This window comes from Numenius arquata, chromosome 1 (genome assembly GCF_964106895.1).
Source record: "Numenius arquata chromosome 1, bNumArq3.hap1.1, whole genome shotgun sequence".
In the NCBI taxonomy this organism is placed as follows: domain Eukaryota; kingdom Metazoa; phylum Chordata; class Aves; order Charadriiformes; family Scolopacidae; genus Numenius; species Numenius arquata.
In genome coordinates, this window is record NC_133576.1 from 133,862,986 (window position 1) to 133,881,073 (window position 18,088).

General features: G+C 38.4%; 1 protein-coding gene across 7 annotated transcripts in view; it reads right to left on the reverse strand.

The window, feature by feature from the left end:
• DLG2 (discs large MAGUK scaffold protein 2) overlaps positions 1-18,088 on the reverse strand; it is a 673,276-nt gene that overhangs the window by 401,838 nt on the left and 253,350 nt on the right. For all 7 annotated transcript variants that reach the window (XM_074147594.1, XM_074147586.1, XM_074147578.1 and 4 more), the window contains one exon: positions 5,784-5,834. In XM_074147594.1, the coding sequence (XP_074003695.1) occupies positions 5,784-5,834 (51 nt within the window). The remainder of the gene's footprint in view (positions 1-5,783; positions 5,835-18,088) is intronic.

Genomic DNA, 18,088 nt, shown 5'->3' on the forward strand with positions numbered 1-18,088 from the left:
GGCAGAAAGCATATATGCTACTGACTAATAGTGAAAACCCTACTTCCCAGACATCCAAGCAAACAGTGGTCTTGGTAGATGAAAAGCTGGACTTGAGCCAGCAATGTGTGCTCACAGCCCAAAAGGCCAACTGTATCCTGGGCTGCATCCCCAGCAGTGTGGCCAGCAGTTCAAGGGAGGTGATTCTGCCCCTCTGCTCCGCTCTGGTGAGACCCCACCTGGAGTACTGTGTCCAGCTCTGCGTCTCCCAACATAAGAAGGACATGGACCTGTTAGAGCAAGTCCAGAGGAGAACCACAAAGATGATCAGAGGGCTGGAGCACCTCTCCTGTGAAAGCAGGCTGAGAGAGTTGGGGTTGTTCAGCCTGAAGGAGAGAAGGCTCCAGGGAGACCTTATTGGGGCCTTTCAGTACTCAAAGGAGGCCCACAGGAAAGATAGGGACAGATTTTTTAGTAAGGCCTGTAGTGATAGGACAAGGGGTAATGTTTTTCAACTGAGGCCCCATCTGGAGTACTGTGTCCAGTTCTGGGCTCCCCAGTTAAAGAAGGACAGGGAGCTGCTGGAAAGGGTACAGCTGAGGGCTACAAAGATGATTAGGGGCCTGGAGCATCTCCCTTACGAGGAGAGGCTGAGGGACTTGGGTCTTTTTAGTCTGGAGAAGAGAAGACTGAGGGGGGATCTGATCAACACTTATAAATACTTAAAGGATGGGTGTCAAGAGGACAGGGACGGTCTTTTTTCAGTGGTGCCAAGGGATAGGACAAGAGGAAATGGGCACAAACTTGAACATAAGAAGTTCCACCTAACCATGAGGAGGAACGTCTTTACTTTGAGGGTGGCAGAGCCCTGGAACAGGCTGCCCAGGGAGGTGGTGAAGTCTCCTTCTCTGGAGACATTCAAAACCCACCTGGACAAGTTCCTGTGCAATCTGCTCTAGGTGGACCTGCTCTGGCATGGGGGTTGGGACTAGATGATCTCCAGGGGTCCCTGCCAACCCCATGTGATTCTGTGATTCTATGATTCTGTGAAGGAGGTACATTCAGACTAGACACAAGGAATAAACTTTTTGCACTGAGGGTGGTGAAACACCGGCCTAAGTTGCCCAGAGAGGTGGTAGATGCCCCATCCCTGGAAACATTGCAGGTCAGGTTAGACAGGGCTCTGAGCAACCTGATCTGGTTGAAGATGTCCCTGATCATCCCAGGGGTGTTGGACTAGATGACCTTTAAAGGTCCCTTCCAACCCAAGCCCTTCTGTGATTCTGTAATTCTATGATCTCTGCTAAAACAAGATAGAAAAAATAAGACACTGAGGCAAATAAAAATCTTTTTGTCATTGGATACAATACAATTCCCACAGCTCTTCAGCATTCAATGGAATGCATCTCTCTATATTTTTGCAAACTTCTGCATTTTCACAAAGGAAATTAGTGATGAAAACAGCATAATTAATAGTAGAGGAGTAATTATCTCTTAGGTTTACAAGATACCAAAGTAAATAAAAGCCCAGGCCTGAAATAAATTCATTACCAAAATGTACGAGGAATGCTTTTTCCACTGTTTTGTCAGGATTTTTAAATTTTACCCTTTAAGTTTACTTATTATTACAGTTTTAGCCTTTCTAGTTGATATTTGAGTGGAAACCCAACCCTTTAGAGAGCAATAATTTTGAAATAGAAAAATTAAATGTCACGAGACTTGATATCACTGAAATATTGAGTCAAAGGAAAAAAGATAGCAGATTTTCAGTCTCTCCACTGAACAGAGCATATAGTGGATACAGAAAAAAAAATACCAGAGTTATCACAGCACACTACCAGAATTTATTCTTTTGGAATATCATTAACCTGATTTTCTAAGGAAATAATTATGCTACATGAGCATCCATGCCTGTTTGTCCCTCTGTGGTAGTAAGCCCAATAGACAATTGCAACCAAATCTGAAAAAGTGAGGAGGAAACAAAACAGTAAGTTCCTAAAAACTTTGTAAAATTATGTGGTTCATTAAAAACAGTGACATCCTGCAGTGTAACCTGAATTGTTACCATAGGCCAGGGAATCCACAGGAGTACAAAAGAAAAAGAAATCGAGACACTTCATGCATGTCTCAACCTTGGGAAAATTCTCAGTAAGAGCTTGACCTGTTCAGATACCAAGGTCAGTCAATCTCATGATGCAAATGCACTGGGAACTAGATGTCTTTAGTTCCAATGTTGATAGAATTAACAGTCTATTCCACAAAAAGTAATATAATTTTACTTTTATACAGATACAGAATAAAAATATGTGCCAAAGCATCAAAAGATTCTGTGGAAACAGCTTTACTAATCATAACTGCCCTCTTTCTTTGCTAACATCTAAAGAATAGGCAAGGTTAGACGAGCAAAAAACTACTGAGATCTGAACTCAGACGTTGAACTCTGCATGAATCCAACATGAATCATTAAGTGACCCACTGTCTTTCTTTACTCTTCTTCAAGGCAACTATTGATATTGGCTGATATTACATGAACTTCTATTAAAACCTCTTTTCAGCATATGTCTCCGAGCACAGTGCTGTACCAAGGAGTCAATCAATTAAAACTTTCCCCCAGCTTAGAGAAGTCAGGCTGGGCTTTGTCACAGAGTCTATTCCATTATCTCTTACACTGACCAGTGATTTACAAGTGCCAATTGGTCTCTTGATAGCGCTGGATACATTTTTCAAGTCTTGCAGTAACGGAAGACTAACATCATGCACTAATGTGAGTCATTTTATGTAGAGTTTCCTTTTTACGATGTCTTGAATATTCAAGCTAAAGCAAGGTAACAGCTTATTTTAAGGAATTTTGTCTAAGTGTGCATTTGGGCATTGTAGATTATTACAAATTGCCAAGTCTTAGTCTACACCTGGATCTGCATTTTATGCCTGTAAGTTAGCAGAGAAATTCACATTCTCTGAGGTAACTGAAGGATTTAAAAACTGTGGGTTGTTTGGTTTTTTTTTTTTTGAGAAGAGAATTTGTTTGATTTCTCTTAACTGCATAATTGTGTTACTCAAGTAGGTTCTTACGAGAGCTCTAAATGAGGATCACTTATTTAACAGTGATCCTCGTGGGCTCAGGGATTGATGATGGTACTTGATACGTGGCTGGCACAACTGGAGAAGCGTAAAAGGATAAGAGCATGCCACTAAGGAGAGGGCTGGCAGAGGCGTACTTATAACTTCCTTAACTCCTGCAATAGCACCGTTCGCAGCTTTAAGGTGGATCTGCCTCAAAGTCATCATTTTTTAAGCTCAAAACCCCAGGTCTTGTTAAATGGTAAACTAGAACACATAACTTTAAATAGAAACAACTGAACAACATTATGCCAAAAAGCAAAGATAAAAAAGCTTTCTACACAAGCCCACTGTATCCTTGCAGTCATTTCAGCAGGATCTCAGGCAGCTTGGTGATGCTCAGCAAGCTCTGCACTGTCCATCCCCCCAGTTCTTCAGCAGGTTTCCTTCTGGCATTTTTGGGACCCTGCTGATCTGCTCCCCAGCACTACACGGGACGCATTCTGCCAACATGGACATAATAGTCCTATGTTACCCCAAGGGATGGAGCCATCTCATCATCCTGGGGCAAGGATCATACCTAAGCCAGTAACTCTCTTCAGGAATACAGCCCAGAAATTCCTGTCACCTATTGATGAAGGTGACCTCCTACAATTAAATTAATGGTGTCCTTGCCAAGTCTATAGAGACTGGGAGATTCCCTGAAGTATTCAATCGTTTACCACATTCCCTTTCATTCTGCCATAAAGCAAAAGCACGAAAGAGTGCAAAAGCCCTAAAAGACCTTCAACCGATTTATCTTTTACATCATAAAATCCTTTCAATTATATTGACTATATCAAGATGTGGATAAATGTAGTGAAGAAAATATCTCATTGTTTTGGGGATGCAGAATTCTGTAACTTGGATAACTGGACTGAAATGGAAAGTTTATTACCAACTGTTTGATATGGGCAAACTACATTTTTATCTCTCAACAGCAGCACCCTTAATACATTCTGCAGTTTTGCCATTAAATACAGAGAGATGATTTTCCATCTAATTTCTAAAAGCAGTTTTGTGGAAGAAAATGAGTAATCAACATAGAGAATGTCTTTCTTCTGAAAATGCTTTTAGTCTAACATAAATGACAGCTATTTAAAGGCAATCACTTGTTTTATATCTCACACAAAAAACAGCAGACACAGTACCCTGCCTTTGAGACAAAACACTGATACATGTGACAGAACATTTCAAGCAGTAATAACCAGAAGCCACAGATTCAGCAGCATCCAGAAAACAACTGAAATATCCTCCACTTAAATCTGTAGCTTTTTTTTTACTATTGTTCATCAGTCTTTAACTGACATCATGTGGTATTATATCATGAATACCTAATTATGTGCATCAGACAGGTACAGGAGATGCAAATCACATTCATTCTGCAATATGTACACTGATAACTTACACATCTATTAAAAATAAAGTGGTTTTCAAAATATCACCCAGGAGGCATGTGTTCTGTTCAGTGACCTTTGGAAACTCTAGTCCAATGAATAACTAGTGATGCGCAAATAAGTTGAGGGACAGTAGATATAAAGTACCTATAACCTTATATGTTATCCGTTATGAGGATGGCTATGGTAAAAAGATATATTACTCTTCCATAATTTGCCTGAGACAGCAAATCAATGAGAACATAAACTTGTAACCCTTTAAGTTGAATGGTTATGAAATTCATTATCCTGGTCAATTAAAAATATAACATGCAGAAAAAGTGCAACGAATTGTATAATCTAAGTATCTAATTTAATGGTAGTTTGCTACCTTACAGGCATTTGTTCACGTGGCATCAGTCATATCTTGGTAAATCCGGCCTTGCATTCAAACATTTTATGTAGAAAGAAGACTAGCTGTGTTTGCTCAAGATGATGAAACTTCATATTGAAAGGATTATGGTAGAATATTGAAGGAATTCAGTGATGACAATCTTGCATCCATTAGAAATCTTAGTAAACACTATGATACATGACAAAGCTTAGACTTTCTTTCTCATACAATATGTGGTCCACCTGGTCTTGATCTTGTGGCAAACAAAGTCCACAGTCTAAAGAAAACAGTTATGTAACCAAAAGTCAAGGAAAACACACCAAATCCAGGAAGATATGATGTAGCAAAAATTTTATATATCTCTCTTTTTTTGTGCTACTTTTAAACCACGCTGCCAACAAAGCCTTCACTGCCAGCCCTGATTATACCTCATGTAATTCAGACTTGTGTAAAAACGTTCTTTACACAGAGATATATGGACTACAGCTTCTATACAGCCACTTCAACATTAAAAACACTTTCTCAAATTCTGTTTTATGGTATAAGACTACGTCTTCTATTATCATGTACACACATAAGGAAATCAAGGATGCTAAAAAAGATTCCACTATTCCAGCTTGCAAGCTAAAAGGGAGTTACCAAGTCACACAGGCTCTTCCCAATAATCAAACGTTTAGTCAAGCACTGACATAGTTATGAGGAAGAAAAAACATTCTGGATACTGGTCTGCCAGTAGCTACACCTGAAACATTTTAAAAACATGAAAAGCTTATCCTACTGTAGGACTCACATTTTTATAGTTTAGAATGAGTGGATGCCTTTATTCAAAATCTAAATAATTTTATTTTTTAACTACTTTTAATTTTATAAGTAATTGCATTATTTGTATTCTAGATTATGTTTTTTCCTACAAGAGAAGAATAAATTGTACTTACCCTCTCCAAAGTAATTTCTTCAAATTCATATTCAATTTCTGTTCCATTGACCTAAAGAAAATAAAATCAGACAATTCCTTAAATGCACATGGAAGGTAATTTGGTAGGGATATTGCACAGATGTTCCAGTATGATCAGTTTACTGAAGAACATATTTCAACATAAAGGTGAGGCGATCTAAATTGTAGCCTACTTAGCCCCACTTTGTCTTGAATGCCATGCAACCAAGCCTATAAACTGGAAAACAGGAAAAGTTCAGTATGTAAAACACTGAAATAATGGATAACTAAGTCACTTACATAATATGACTGATATTTGATATAGCGTGTTCATGGATTATGTGCAAATGTTTAAATAGTTTCCAAGGTAATAGTTTCATGTCAAAAATAGAAGACCCGTTTCTAAAAATTATTCTCACAAATGGAAGAAAGATTAATTATTCATTGCCTTACAAGCTCCAATTTACTTTGCGATACAAAAACAGACAGGAAATTCACAGTACTTATGTAAAAACCACTCACTGATACATATACTGAAATACATCTTGTTTACTATATTAACCTAGGGCAAGAACATGACAGAGGACCTTTGCAATAGACAGCTGAATGGCAAAAAGGCACAGAATGTTAATGCAATTCTTACGCTGAGTCTCAGTGTCAAAATAAATTAAGTTACAAAATGTAGAGCACCAAAATGGATTGCACTGGACAAGAAATCTATCAGCTGAAGACATGACACTGATTTAAGCAGTATTCTGAAACCTTGTTCCAGTCTGACATGGATTTTTTCTGTCCCTCTAGGCAACTCACTTAACATCCCTTTCTTAGTTTCCTTATTTCTTAAATGGGTAGAGTACCACATCTGAGAAAGCTACAAAAGCTGTCTATATTGTAAATAAGCTTCAGAGTACTGAAAATACTTCTATTAAAATCTCAGAAGAATTTCAAAGTGTCCCTTAGCTAAAACTAGTCAGTATTTTTTTTTTATCTGGCCAGAAAATATTGATTAATCAAAAATAATATAGATATTGCTCAGGAACCATGCTGGTTTAGGTTTTGTGATGATTGGATATTTCCTGGAAAACAGTTTTGCTTTAGTGTTTTACTTAATTTATACTTAATGAAAAAAACATTATTTTATAAGAGCAAAAGTGAAGTGAGGCATTATGATTGGCCTAATCTTGGAGGAACAAATTTGTTATTTCTCAGAACAAGAACATTTATTACTCCTCCCCACTCCCAGCTGCTAATTTGCTGTATTAGCTTTCTAACTGCAATCAGAAAACACTGTACACAAATCATTCTTTATCTAGTCAAGCACCTTTCAAATGTAATTAGGTACTTCTCTTGTGAATATTATAACTAGCTACATGTATCTACCAAACAAAAGCTTCCTATAAAAGCCACCAACTATTTAATTTGTCTGCAATTCAAAATCTGATAAACCATGAAATCAGTAATAGAAATACAATCTCCAGAGTCTGTGTTCAAAACGAAAGGGGCAGAAAAGTCCAAACAAATAACCCATGCTTAACAATGGAACGAAAACACAGCATCAAGGAATAAAATATGTAATACATACCTAATATTTGTATTTTTTACATTATTAGAATCTGGTAATCACATCACACTACACTAAAACCAGATATGAACAAAAATTTTACTGTAGGATGTTTTCCTGTTCTATGTTACCGCTTTAATGCCTTCTGCTTAGACTCTTTTATTAATATAGGCAACTTACTAGTATGAACAGCTTTATAGCTACGCCATTTTTCATCCTTTCTTGTCTAATGATAATGAAATCAAAGCTATCTATATGTCTCTGTTTTCATGAACTTCTCTTTCATCTTAGGTTGGTGGATAGCTCTGATCTACGTCTTCAATTCCTCAGTCTTGCTCTATAAAGCTGTCTTTGCTTCACTGCTTATAATCACTTTTCCTTTGCATTAAAAACTCGTTAGTGCAGCAAAATGGGAAAAAGAGGGACATGAGAAGTGAGCAACCTCTGTACAAAGATGAAAGGAGAAAACACAAGCTGAATACTCAATTTCTATTTGCACACAAACAATATCTTGATTATGATCATTTGAGGGGTTTCTTTTATCATCCGCAGTCACAATTCCAATAAGGTCTTCAGTTCAAATTGCCCTTAATCGCAGCAGAAATCCATTATCAGGTTCCATAGCAGCAGGGATGATATGAATTAAAAAGCTGATCTTGATCCAACTCCTTTTGTTATTTAAGCATATATATCTACATATGCATTTCACTGCCCTGTTTTTCTTGCTGGTTACTCAGAAGACCAATACAGTTATTTCGTAAAGGTCACTGCTAGCACCATTTTATTTCCCATTTAGACTCTCTGGCTGCGCCTACACTGCTAAATTAGAGTCAATCTTCAGCCAAGTCTCAGTGCTTAAGGCTGTTTCTGTCTGGAGCCTGCTGGAAACAAATAGCCAAGGAGTGAGCCAAGAGTTAAGCAGGAGGAGAATCATGGCTCCAGCACTGGAACTGGCTTGTGGGTCCTCTCATTTAGCAGCATACGGACATACCCTCTGTTTTTGTCCATTCTAACTTGACAGTCTCTGGCCTGACAAAGCACACAAACAGGCCATCTGAACCCGCAACTTCCATTTCTTGCAAGTATTGGGCAACTGTTCCTATGTCTCTTTTCACAAGAGTTTCCTGAATTCTGCTTTTATATCAGATTGCAGCAAGAACACACAGCAAAATTCACTATGGCCTGTAGGATATTAGATAACTATGAAAAATTCTAAATATTTTTCATATGGGTTTCTCTTCTCCTCCACAGTAAAAGAATTCACCTGCATTTTCTATATTTCAGTTTGGGAATACTCTTTCCTATCTTGCAGGAGTGCAAGGTTGAAAAAAACAGGTATCTTTAATCTCAACTAAATTTTGATATTTATAATGCTGAAATGGGAGGTAGTCATCCATCTCTCTTTATACTCAGCGGGAAGAAACAGGCCCTTCTAGGTCATAATTAAGTTCATCCTACAATAGATACCTCAGGTAGGTCAGATGAATTGAGCCCCTGAGGTTTCCTTTCACTATTTACAGACAGAGTCTAAAAACGATGCGTAAAGTTTGGTGAGCACTTGCCTTAAACCTGTTTTCTCTCCATTACTCCTAACTATGGATTGGTAACAAAGTTCTGCTTAAGGGATTTCGGATGTCTTTCATAATTATACACCAGTGAAAGGCCAAATCTCTGGTTTAGCAGCTTTTCTGATTGCTTTTTTGGGCTTGTCTGCACCTGTAACTGGCAGCACATGCACACCGTGATATCCAGCACCTGCTCCCACAAGCCCAACTGGTCAGGATGTCTTCAAGGAACAGTTCAGCCTCTCCCCTTCTCCAAAAGCTCAAAGCCAAGATACAGTGCTGTTGGGTTCCCTCTCTGATTCGGGACACTGATGTCGCCTCTTCAGAGAAAGAGTGCTCAACACCTGTGACAGCACCAGGACCAAAGGACTATGGGAGAAGTGGGTACAAAGTGCACAAGATGAGGCCCATGGGAGGACACAATCAACCACATCCCTTCTTCAAGGCACAGAGCCTGGAATCAAAATGTGTCTCATCCAGGAACACGTTTTATTTCCAGCAGAAAAAAAAAAAAAAGTTACTGATGACCAGGCCTAAATATATAAGTGCTACATGAGGAACAGGTCCTCGTGAAACATCTAGATAACTTTGAGGGCCTTTGTTGATCTCCTGTTCAGAAACAGCATTGCCGACATATACTTCTGATCCAAGGGGGCTTCTCAGTCTCCCGACCTTACAAATATTAATAATATGGATTGTGATGAACTTAAAGCCCCTATAGAATAAGTTACCATAATTCAACGAAGTCCCAATGTTTAAAGCAACTACTTGCAAATTGAGGTAACAGTTGCTGTTCATTTACATCTGCACCTGTTACACTGCAGTTTTACTGTTACTCTCCTGTTACTCTCCCAAACTTTTGACAAGGAAATATTTAAGAAAGAGATGCAATGTATGGTAGCTGTCTAGATTCCAGCACTCAAGAGAGATTTCTTGCTGAAGCTCTAATCACTTAGCTGAAGTTCACTTATCTTTCTAAGAAGAAAGCACTAGTCACCCTCAGATGACACTTTTTTCAGGAGAATGAGAAATAAGGACCAGGTTAAAAGACTTTTTCATATACCATTTTGTGAAAAACCTGAAATAAAGCCCAGCACACAGACCAACAAAATTAGGACCTGACAAATTCAGTTTTGTTTGTTCCTCTATGTGCAGAATTTTACTTTCCAGGAAGTTTCCCTCGTTTAGTGCAGTTTAAGGATGACATAAGCAGCTGAAGTAGTCCCTTAATGAAAATGAGTCCTACAAAATATGATAGATTCCCAAAATCCTTGAGAAAAATATTCCGTTGGGTTTTTCACTTTCATATACTCTGTCTCTTTGTTAAGACTTTTATAGAGATGTTTTTTTCCCCATAATAATAATTTGATACTCTTTATATTTCTGCAATTATTTGATTTGATAGACCTGTTTATACTCAAACAAGTAAACATTGCCAAATTCTTTCTTGCTATACTTCTACACATCTACAACTGCATCCACCCACGCAATAAGATAAAGATGTCATCATATGAATTTTAAGGAAAAGAACTGGCAACAGCAGCATCAAAACACACTTTATACAACTGTAATTTTTCAAAACCACTGTACCTATTCTTTCCAATAAAATTTATGTCAGTAGAGCTGTTTGTTATGCTTAGTCTTATTTTCAAGAAGAGATCGTTTTGCCTAAAAATTACGTCTGTAAACTTTTATTACAAACAAACCCCATTTTAATTACATTTAATTGGATATTGTTTTTCATCTGTCTTCAAGAAAGAAGACTGCTTCTTCTACTTTTATTATCATATGCATAGGAAGATAACAACCCTGCCACTGATCTTCACTCAACATGCAAATGTTATTCTTTTGGCTGTATGGTTGTATGACCAGTTGCTACCCGAACCTGACCAGAATACAATATTGCCAAATTCTTGCTGTACGAGTAGCCCTAGAATATATTTGTTCTTTAAAAATTTCCAATCTGCTGCATAATTAAGATGGTCCATTTTACACTTCAGAATCATCAAGGTCATTTGGGTAATTTAACGAGTATAAGATTTAAACAGCCCTTCATGATTTCTGTTTTATCAGCAAGACCAAAGAGTGATCCTTATTTAGCCCTTTGTCATCTCCAGATTTAGGTTATTTCTTCAATAATTGTCAAAGGAAACCTGCTGATGTCCTTTTGATATTGTTTTCCAAGATCATTAAAGGTTTCTCACTACATATAAACACACAGAAAACAGTCTCCTGTGTTCTCCAATTTAAAATATGATGATTTTGTGTTTTCAAGCTGTCCCAAAGAGGCTGACAAAGTTTTTCATGCTACTCTTCTTTACGTGAGTGCATTTTATGGGTTTTGTATACAAGAGGTCTCACATCTATATTTAATCACAGTGCATAACTAAGCCCACTTCCTCCTTTTCACCCGTATTCCCTTTGGGAAACAAGGACAGTATGTTAAGCTCCTTGAATGAAAATTTATCATAACGGAAAACTTTCTTGTCATAATATGACTGTTCTGGTGTGAAGAATGAAGAGTGAAAGACCATATGGTTTGGAAAGAAATTTATACTTTATGAGGAATAGGTATTACAGTATATGTGCCACTGATTTGTGGATCCTTCCACATATGCCTATAAAGCACTGGCCCATCAGTCATTGTACATCCATTAGGGAAGATATCACCTTCGACACATAATTAACAGAGCTCCAAGAATCCAAATCCATCTCCTGGTCAGCACCTGTAAATATCTGCAGCGCAGTCGTGAACAACTTGTATCCTGCTCAAAGGGTGCTTTTTTTGCTCATTCATTTCTTCTTAGATGTTTCCTATATCCTTCTCCAGGTCTTAGTTTCTAGTCATCCTTCTTCACTGTTTGTGTCCCGTACTCATCCTTTCCTCTCTTCTTCCTCCCTCACTGTTACCCTGGGTTTTCTTGTTTTCATTCTCTCAGAGAAAATACCCATTTAGCAAGTAACCATTATCACTCTTCTCTGGTTGATTCCCAAATCCCTAATTTTATCTTATCCTACCTCATTTCTCAAATCTTGTTCAGAACAAAATCACATTTTCTCTATCCTTTATGAATCACCATCCCCAAGCTCTAATCACAGCTTCTCATGTCTCCACCTCAGCCTCCGTTGGCTTTCTCTGATTTTCATTCTCTTCGTGCTTTTCACTTGTTTCTTCCTCTGTTCTTTTCCTTTTCTCATCCACACAGATGCACACACATACATACCAAATTAAACATACTTTATATAGTCCCACTTCATCCAAAGGATTATTCATTATCAGCTTTCCACCTTCTCCTCTTTTCCAACTAAACTATAAAAATAATATTCTCCCATAACTCCTCCTGAGTCGCTCATACACTCCATGTAACTTGGTTCCTTTCACTAATATGCTTCACTTGCTTAACCACAGTTTCAAAATCTTGTGCAAATAAGGGATTCTCTTCTGGATTCCGCTACTTACTGCTCTCACAACCCCTTCCCCTATTCAGCAACAATTTAGATTTTTTTTAGCTGTTTTGTCTTCATAGATCTGACACTTTCTACAGTCTGAAAAACATATAACTTGATACTCTCCTCCTAGGTATTCTAATTATTTTATGTGGCTTATGTGTTACATGATAACACTCTGTTCTCTACAATGTGAGCCATCAAATTTTCCTTCGTCTTCTCTTTGTTTTGCCCATATTCTGATGTTGGCATATACACCACAGAAGAAAAGTGCCTGTATGTTTGTAAGCACTCAATATATTTAAAGCAGACCCATCACAAAATTCCCAGTTTCATAAGCATAATCAAAGCAGATCAAAGCACAGATAATGATTTCAAATGGGGTTCACAGTAAATGGAGATGAAATTACATCTGTGTGTGAATTCTCTTTAGGTGAAAGAATGCAAATTTCAGCTTTTGTACTTACAACCCTCTCTCTTACACTAAGAGAAATTCAGATGTCATCATATTACCTATTTAATAGGTAGAAATCTAATTTAAGCAGCCATCTAGGCTTTTTTCCACAGGAACTGCAGACAGGAATCAAGAGGGGGTGATTTATGCCTTAGTCTTTGGATGAAATTGCTATTTGATGGACCTGGGTCTGCCCACTGACTATATGGAGGCACTTTAGACTTAGGATTTACAGCCTAAAAAAATAATTTTGTAAAATTCCTTGTATTTCTGTATCTTAAACTTATAATATACATCAGTGCAGGAATTTGAAACAGTGCATTCCAGAGGACTGGATACAGTTATTTCTTTCTGCAAACTTACATTATTTCTTGTGCAATTCAGGTAATTTACTGTACGGCTTCAGAAGTTTGCAGTCACTCTGCCTTTCATTTTCTTCTGTGCTTCTGCCATTGCTGGGACCTTAACATATCAGTTATCATAAACTCTCAGTTTGTCAGGTTCCTATATCTCTGGCCCATTTTGGTTTTAGAAGAAAATCCATCAAACTTTTCAAAAGTCTGAACAGTTCATACATTTCTAGAAATGATTTTTCTGTCTAGTATTTCATTCCATGCACAAGATACATAAAAATGAAAAATTGCTGTTGCTTGATCGACCTTATTTCATCAACAAAGATTATGAAATACTTGTAACTTGGGACTTACAAGGTTATTTTAGTAATGTTTAATACTGCAATTTGCATAATTTCATCTAAAAGTTTGGTAGCTCCAGTTAGAGTGTTTAAAAGGCAAATAATTAATACATAAATTGTGGGTTAAGTCTGATTCATTTAAACACTTAAGATAAAATTTTCTCTCGGTTTTAGGAAGCATTTTATAGCATCCTAAATGGCAAAATTTTAGGCAAGGAAAGAACAGCAATAATTTACTGCGTTCTTTGACATCCATGACATGTTTATGTAGCAATCATATAATGAAATATATATAACATACGTAATGAGCAGGCCCCATTTCCTCAATAAATAAATATATAACCAACATAATCTAATCTCTTGCAATTTGTTAATTACAACGTACTCTGACTCATACTTTTGAGCCTAAAAATGTCTCCCAGTAGCTTTGTTTACCTTTGAGAGTTAATACTCCCCCCTCCCTGCTCTCTTACCCCATTGCCTTTGAACAAACACAATCAATGTGGCTTCTTATCTTCTCGTGTGTTAACTCTTGCACAAGTACTGAAGGCTAAACTGTACTGTCAGTAACACCGGTGCAATCCCATCGGTGTCACTGGGCTTGTATCAGTGTAACAGACATTACATTTATTCATCTGTGGATGCACTTACACCTGCAGGAAGGAGCAGGCCTGTAAAGGCAAAGAAAATACTTGCACAAATAATAAAAATGAGTAATAAGGAATATTCACATAAATAAAGTATACCTACATTTATAAACAAATATTCATGTATTCCACGGGACAAGCTTTTTATGCATGAGTCACTTCACAAGTATTTTTATAGCTGCAGAAAGGTCCACTATTTCTCCTAAAATCTTGGAAGACTCTTTAGTGTATGTATGGGCAGGGAGCCACAGTCCTTTGCACTCTACAACTAAAAGCATAGCAGAACAGCTCCCTCATGCCCAATTAATTTTGCTGCAGAGAAAAAAAAAAAAAAAAAACAAACCAAAAAAAACCCAAAACGACAATCTGAATGGCTGAGACAAAATCAAAGTGGTTTTCTGCTCCTCCTCACAAGCTCAGGGAAAGAAAAGGGATGCAACTGTTGCTCACAGGGATTAACAGTGCACACCCTGAGAAGCAGCTAATACAGCACAGCTGATCACCAGTCACAATCTAAGCCTAGCCAAAATTCAGCAAATTGTTCCAAATGCTTTTCAGCTTTCTTGCTAGGAAATACTGCTTTGCATCAGTCTGAGAGAAATTTCAGTTTTTCATAAAAATTTCTTCAACTTAAATCTGAGAGAGGGAAAAATCACTTTCATCCACCTTCAGTTACATTTCCAATACAAAGATGGGATCTTGAAAGGTGAACCTGAATGTTACTTTTGAAATCATTTCTATGCTGTGCCTCAGTATTCTAAAAAAAAACCCGATGATGTTTTTAAGGTTATCAACAGCAGAGATGCTTTACTTAAGCACTAAGGGAAAAGCCAAAAGAAAGCTTGAGAAAAATGCTAACACATAATGCTCTTTAAAACAAGCACAAAAAGCTTGCACTGCACAATACGCTCCCTCAGATTAAGAAAGCAGTGTTGGTAAAAAACCTATGGTAGAAAAACTACTCAAAGAATAGCTTTAATACACTAAAATGCACAACTGCAACACAGAAATACTTTAAAAATGTGTAATTTTATGTAATCCCACTTTAAAATGTCAAGTGTTGCATCAGCTCTTTTCAGAAGTAGAGCATAATTTACCAATTATTGGAAGTATATTTAGTATGTTCTCCATAGGCTTCCTGACATAATGGAACCTACAGTTTCCACATCTAACCTGTAAACTATCTGGCAGCATAGATTTGGAAAATATTCTGGTTCTTATTTCACCAACATGTAATAAAGTTAGTAGTCAGTGATCACCATAGGTAGATTTGTGTATAACATGTCTCCTGGACATCGAATTCCCTAATATCCACAAGGCCACTAAACAGGCATTCCCGGGCTTTACTACACTGTATGTGCTCTAACCTGTCTGTTCCACAGACGTGTTATTTTTCAGGATTAAATTTTTTTCTGCCTCATCCCATATTTGGAATTTGGAGTGTCAGGGTATGTGATAAAAGCTCCTCTGCCCCCAAAAAGGAACACGGAGAGTCAATGGCAGCTGAAGGAGCTCAACTAGCGCCCTGCCTGGCTGCTCCCAGGCTCATCGCAGGAGCCATCAGCCCATCAAAGCTGCACACACACATGAGCAGAAGCACAAGGGTAGGTGGAGGAGCCCCCATAGCCCTGTCAGAAACCAGTCTCTTCCCAGGGAAGCCTCAGCCCCATGGGCTAAGGGTGACACTCAGCACCATGGGTCAGCTGAGAGCACCTTACAGTCTGGGGAGTGTATCACTGCGTTTGGAGGTGTGACACATGGTGGGATGCAGGGAACAAACATCTTGGCATTGTAATGAGACTTATGAGATTTTTAGGGGAGGAACCAAAGTTGGGGAAAAAGGAGGGATAAAGGTGGCTTGGAGAGGAAGAAGGATAGGAAAACAGAGGTAAGGAGATAAAAGGGGCCACTCACAGGTAAACAAGGCTGGTCAGTGCTCTTCCCTGTCCTTGTCCTGAGCCTGCTGAGCATCCTCTGTCATGTCTTCTATTAAACTTCATTTCTACCTATTTTCTTGATTGAGGGGTGCTCTGTTCTCTTTGTGTGTGTGTGTGTGTGTGTTTGTGTATGGGGGTCAGTGGTACCAGCAGCCGGACGGCCTGGGGGAGCATGTGGCAGTGGGTGATTGGCAGCAAACATCAAGCTGGGCTAGCTGGTGAGTGGTGAAGCCTTCAGGGGTGTGTGTGTAACTGGGAGTGAGACAGCTGGAGGAGTTGGGTACTGGAAGGACAAGAGGTCCGTAAGAACTGCCCAAGAGACTTTAGGACCCAGGGGTTGACCAAGACACCCATTTGTGTGTGTGTGTGTGTGTTACTGTGCAGGGGGAAGAGCAAGGATCCGGGGCCAGCTACTGGATGGATTGTGTGTCTAAGCTCAGTTACTGGAGGGATCCACAGAGGGGTGTATGTGCTTGTGTGTGTGCTGGTGCATGCAAAGGGGTCTGTACCAGCAGCTAGAGAGGACTTGCAGCCTCAAGGGCTTGCACACTCAGCTGCCAGCATCTGGGACAGCAAGGATCTGTGGCCAGCTCTACTGAGCTGACCAAGTGTCTAAACCCAACTACTGGCAATTTCCACACTGTAAATATGTATATACACATACATATGGGGGAGGGGAACACAATGAGGCCACTGGTGGGTCTTTTGTTTGTGTAAGCGCTGACTGCATCTGTGTTGTTCTGTTCAGCCAGGTGTATACTTGTATATGTGTCCTCTTCCTGTATGTGCTAACTGGGAGCACAGGCTCAGCCTTGCTACTGGTTGGACATTGGGGCATGGAGTTGCAGCAGCCTCACCTTTACAGGAACCCCCTAACATCTTGCAATAATTCTTGCACGTGCATTGCAACAACAGTATTTTTTACTATCAGAGATACCAACACAATGCAAGCCTAAACTGAGAAAAAAAATTGTTTAACTTTGCAGGCTCATGTTCATTGCTACATACCTCCTATTTTCACCAAAGCAGAAAGATTAAAACTGTGACAGGAAAAGCTATTTTCATAATCTTTCTGACTCACTCTTCACTAAGAATTGTTGGGAAAGAACAACGGCTATAAAGAGACCTGGAAATAAGAAACGGCACTCAAAGTGTATATGATAGCAAACTACATACAACGTTAAAGCTTTAACACTAGTAAAGCAGGGGAATGCCTACAAAATAGAAATTAACTAGGTTTTAGGTACAGACCAAAAATCAATGTGGAATTCAAGAATTGGGTAGAAAGTAAAGTATCATCTGTTTTCCTCCAATAGATCTGCATATAGAGATAAGGTTCATTGAGACATGTCATTGAAATGGGGATGCCAGGTCCTGACTAAAGACCAATCTGTCTTATTGATGAGACCAGTCTCCTTAAGTCATGAGAATGGCTCCTGGACATTGGTCCCTCTTTTGAAAGAAGGATGGACATCTTTCAACAATGTCAAGATATATGAAAAAATGTTCCATAAACTAGAATATATTTTTGTCCTTTGACATGAAAATCAAATGCCTAGGGAATGAAAAAGGAGCACTTCTCTGACTTATTTTACAAACTTCAAAGTAATACACAGTGCCTCTAAAAAGAAATGAAACTATTGAAAGCACCAGCTGCAAATTACATTTGTCCTTCTCTGGGGGAATAACAAGAGGTCATATGGATAGTTGGAGACTTTAACAATTTATAGAGTAAGAAAGAGCACTATTAAGATAACAGCAATCTGCTTCTACTAAAGAGAAAGATGATGGTGAAATGAGTGATTAATCAACCCTGTACACTGCACATTATTTGAAAAATTATTATAGCTCAATAGTTTAAAGATAAACCCAACATGCTTTGCTCACCTTACCATCACCTTTGCAAAGTCTAAGTCCTGAATTTGGACATTATACAAGATTAATTTTGTTATGACCACATTACTGCCCAATTAAGCTGTGTAAAGAATGAAACAATCACAC